Source organism: Rana temporaria, chromosome 4 (genome assembly GCF_905171775.1).
Source record: "Rana temporaria chromosome 4, aRanTem1.1, whole genome shotgun sequence".
Lineage (NCBI taxonomy): Eukaryota > Metazoa > Chordata > Amphibia > Anura > Ranidae > Rana > Rana temporaria.
In genome coordinates this window covers 189,303,378-189,305,699 of record NC_053492.1, presented here as the reverse complement: position 1 = coordinate 189,305,699, position 2,322 = coordinate 189,303,378, and the positions used below count along the sequence as shown (strand labels likewise).

Here is a 2,322-nt window from a genome sequence, read left to right as displayed (position 1 = left end):
CTGGATACTTTTAAATATAATACATGTATCACAGACATACTGTATATCAGGATAGATATGAAATATTGGAGTAATATACACTTTATTTGCACCTAACAGACAGCTATTAAACCATTTAAATACTTGTACTGTATGTACATTTTTATAATCCTGTTCAGTTTGTTTTGTTATTCGCATACCTCTGCACAATGTATAGCTAAGATGGTAACAACATTTTCTCAGTTACAGCTATGCAATATAGAAGTGTGACCTCCGTATCCCAGCCTACTGACAATAATGGATCAGCAGCCGACTCGGTCACCTCTATGCATATTCCTCCAGTAAACATGTTCACTGTGTCAGGCTGAATTGGCTCTAGAATACAGTGGTGTGTGTTTGGTTGAATGGCTGTTTCTTCCTCTATCATTATGGCTGTTGCTGTATAGGGGATTGCCTTACGCTGATACAAAGATACATTAATATACTTACCAATTTATGGAAAGCATAGCTGTATTAAATGGTGCTTATGATATCTGCCGGGAGTTCAGCTTTAAAGCATTATACAATATGCACAATATAACTCATAAATGTTATCTGTGTTTCCTAAAACAGATGTATGCCATATAGATTGTTCTTTTGATGTGAACTTGTGTAACTGGAAACAATCAACGAGTGATAACATGGACTGGATACACTGGAATGGCTCAACCCCTTCCGATTTTACTGGACCATCATTTGACCACACAACGGGATGTAAGTCATTTATTTACTTACTTTCTCTGTTTGTATTAGTTTATATAACTCCCAAAATAATGGTTCATAACAGAAAAAGTACTTCAGCATTAATATTTTAATTTAAACAGATGGCTACTATCTATACATTAATGGACAGGATTCAGAAGAGGGAGACTTTGCAAGATTGGAGAGTCCTGCAAATTGTTTCACTGGAACTCATTGCTTACAGTTTTGGTATCACATGTATGGAGCAGCAAAATACATGATGCTGAGGGTGTCAGTACTAAGAGATTATGGTTTGGAAGATGTCTTCACTATAGAAGGAGATCATGGGGACATGTGGTATTTAGAGAAGATTTTCCTGCCTGAAAGTGATATTATCCAGGTATGCAATGTATTTCTTTTGCCAAATGAATTGTTATTAAATCTATTACAAATAGTTTGATCTCTTTTTGTATGTTATTGTGCTTTTTAGTCATTGTGCTCTTTGCACTGGCATATTATAAACCCAGTTCTGGCTATTAGCTATAACCTCATCAATTTTGTCAACAGATTTTCATTGATGGTGTCAGAGGTGAAGATTTCCGCAGTGATGTTGCTATAGATGATATTTCTTTTTACCCAGGATATTGTACTGGTAAGCTGTGATCCATTCATGACAGACTATTTGCTTGGTTATTTCCTAGTCTTAACATAATATCTAATAAAGTCTGAGAATTTCAGTTTAATATGATTAAATGACTGCCACAAAGGAAGATGGGGCTTGTAGTTTATTTATTCATTCACAGATCTCTGTGAATGAATAATGTGGCTGTACGAGTGGAGCACCATACAGCTGCATCGATTTCAAAAGTGACAGTGGCTGCGAGGATAAAAAAAACATCTGCACACTGTCAGGAGTGGGATGGTTTGGGGGGGGGGGGTCAGCTTGCAACCATGTGACATGATACAACCTAAATATGGGTGTAACATGGTTGGAGCTAGGCTTTAAACATTTCTTTAGGATGTCTGGCTTGTGTATTCTAAGACTGCATTGATAAAAAATTAACTTTTGTCTTTTTAGCAGCAACAACTACCACCACCACCACCACTGTAACTACAAAACCGACAGGTAAATAGTTTGAGTAGTTTTATTAGTCCATATCTGGCAATACACTAGTAGAATTGTGTTAGAAGAATTTCATTTTAGGAATGTTCATTTGAATTAGTAATTGTTATTGGGGCAAATTGACATCCACAGTGGAAAGAAAATTCGAAGGAGCAGGATGGAATTTCTTTCTTGAATAAATTAATTTCTAAGAGTGACTGTGGTCCAGCATATCATCAAACGTACTGATGAGAATTTTCATGCAAATTTTCATACGAATGATTTTCATGCAAATATTCATACGAATGATTTGAAAATCGACTAATGTATGGCCAGCTTTACACACCAAATAAAATCATCACTGCACAGCTTTTTGTTTACAATGAGAACATGGAATAACATAAATATTTTTCAACAAGCTTATTTTCAACAAGCTGTTCCACCCTCAATGGTTAAGAAATGTAAATGATGAATCTAAATTTGTATGAGCCAGACTGGGTCTGGATTTGTATGAACCAGTT

The 2,322-nt window shown here is 35.7% G+C and overlaps 1 protein-coding gene across 2 annotated transcripts; it reads left to right on the top strand.

Moving 5' to 3' along the window:
* The first annotated feature begins 533 nt into the window (after positions 1–533).
* On the top strand, positions 534–1,865 carry LOC120936844 (enteropeptidase-like). Of its 2 annotated transcripts, none has more exons than XM_040349551.1 (3): positions 534–1,099; positions 1,267–1,351; positions 1,778–1,865. In XM_040349551.1, exons 1-3 carry the CDS (start codon positions 956–958, stop codon positions 1,831–1,833), a joined length of 285 nt encoding a protein of 94 aa, XP_040205485.1. In that variant the 5' UTR covers positions 534–955; the 3' UTR covers positions 1,834–1,865. The 2 variants fall into 2 exon arrangements, with proteins under 2 accessions (XP_040205485.1, XP_040205486.1); XM_040349552.1 differs by having other exon boundaries at positions 535–1,099; positions 1,781–1,863.
* The last annotated feature ends 457 nt before the right edge of the window (positions 1,866–2,322 follow it).

What these genes read in the sequence shown, in the direction of transcription:
- LOC120936844 (XM_040349551.1), top strand. Translation starts at nt 956, where the DNA reads ATGTATGGAGCAGCAAAATACATGATGCTGAGGGTGTCAGTACTAAGA. An exon ending in CTGAAAGTGATATTATCCAG is followed by an intron (nt 1,100 to 1,266) that starts GTATGCAATGTA and finishes TTTTGTCAACAG; the next exon opens with ATTTTCATTGATGGTGTCAG. An exon ending in TTACCCAGGATATTGTACTG is followed by an intron (nt 1,352 to 1,777) that starts GTAAGCTGTGAT and finishes TTGTCTTTTTAG; the next exon opens with CAGCAACAACTACCACCACC.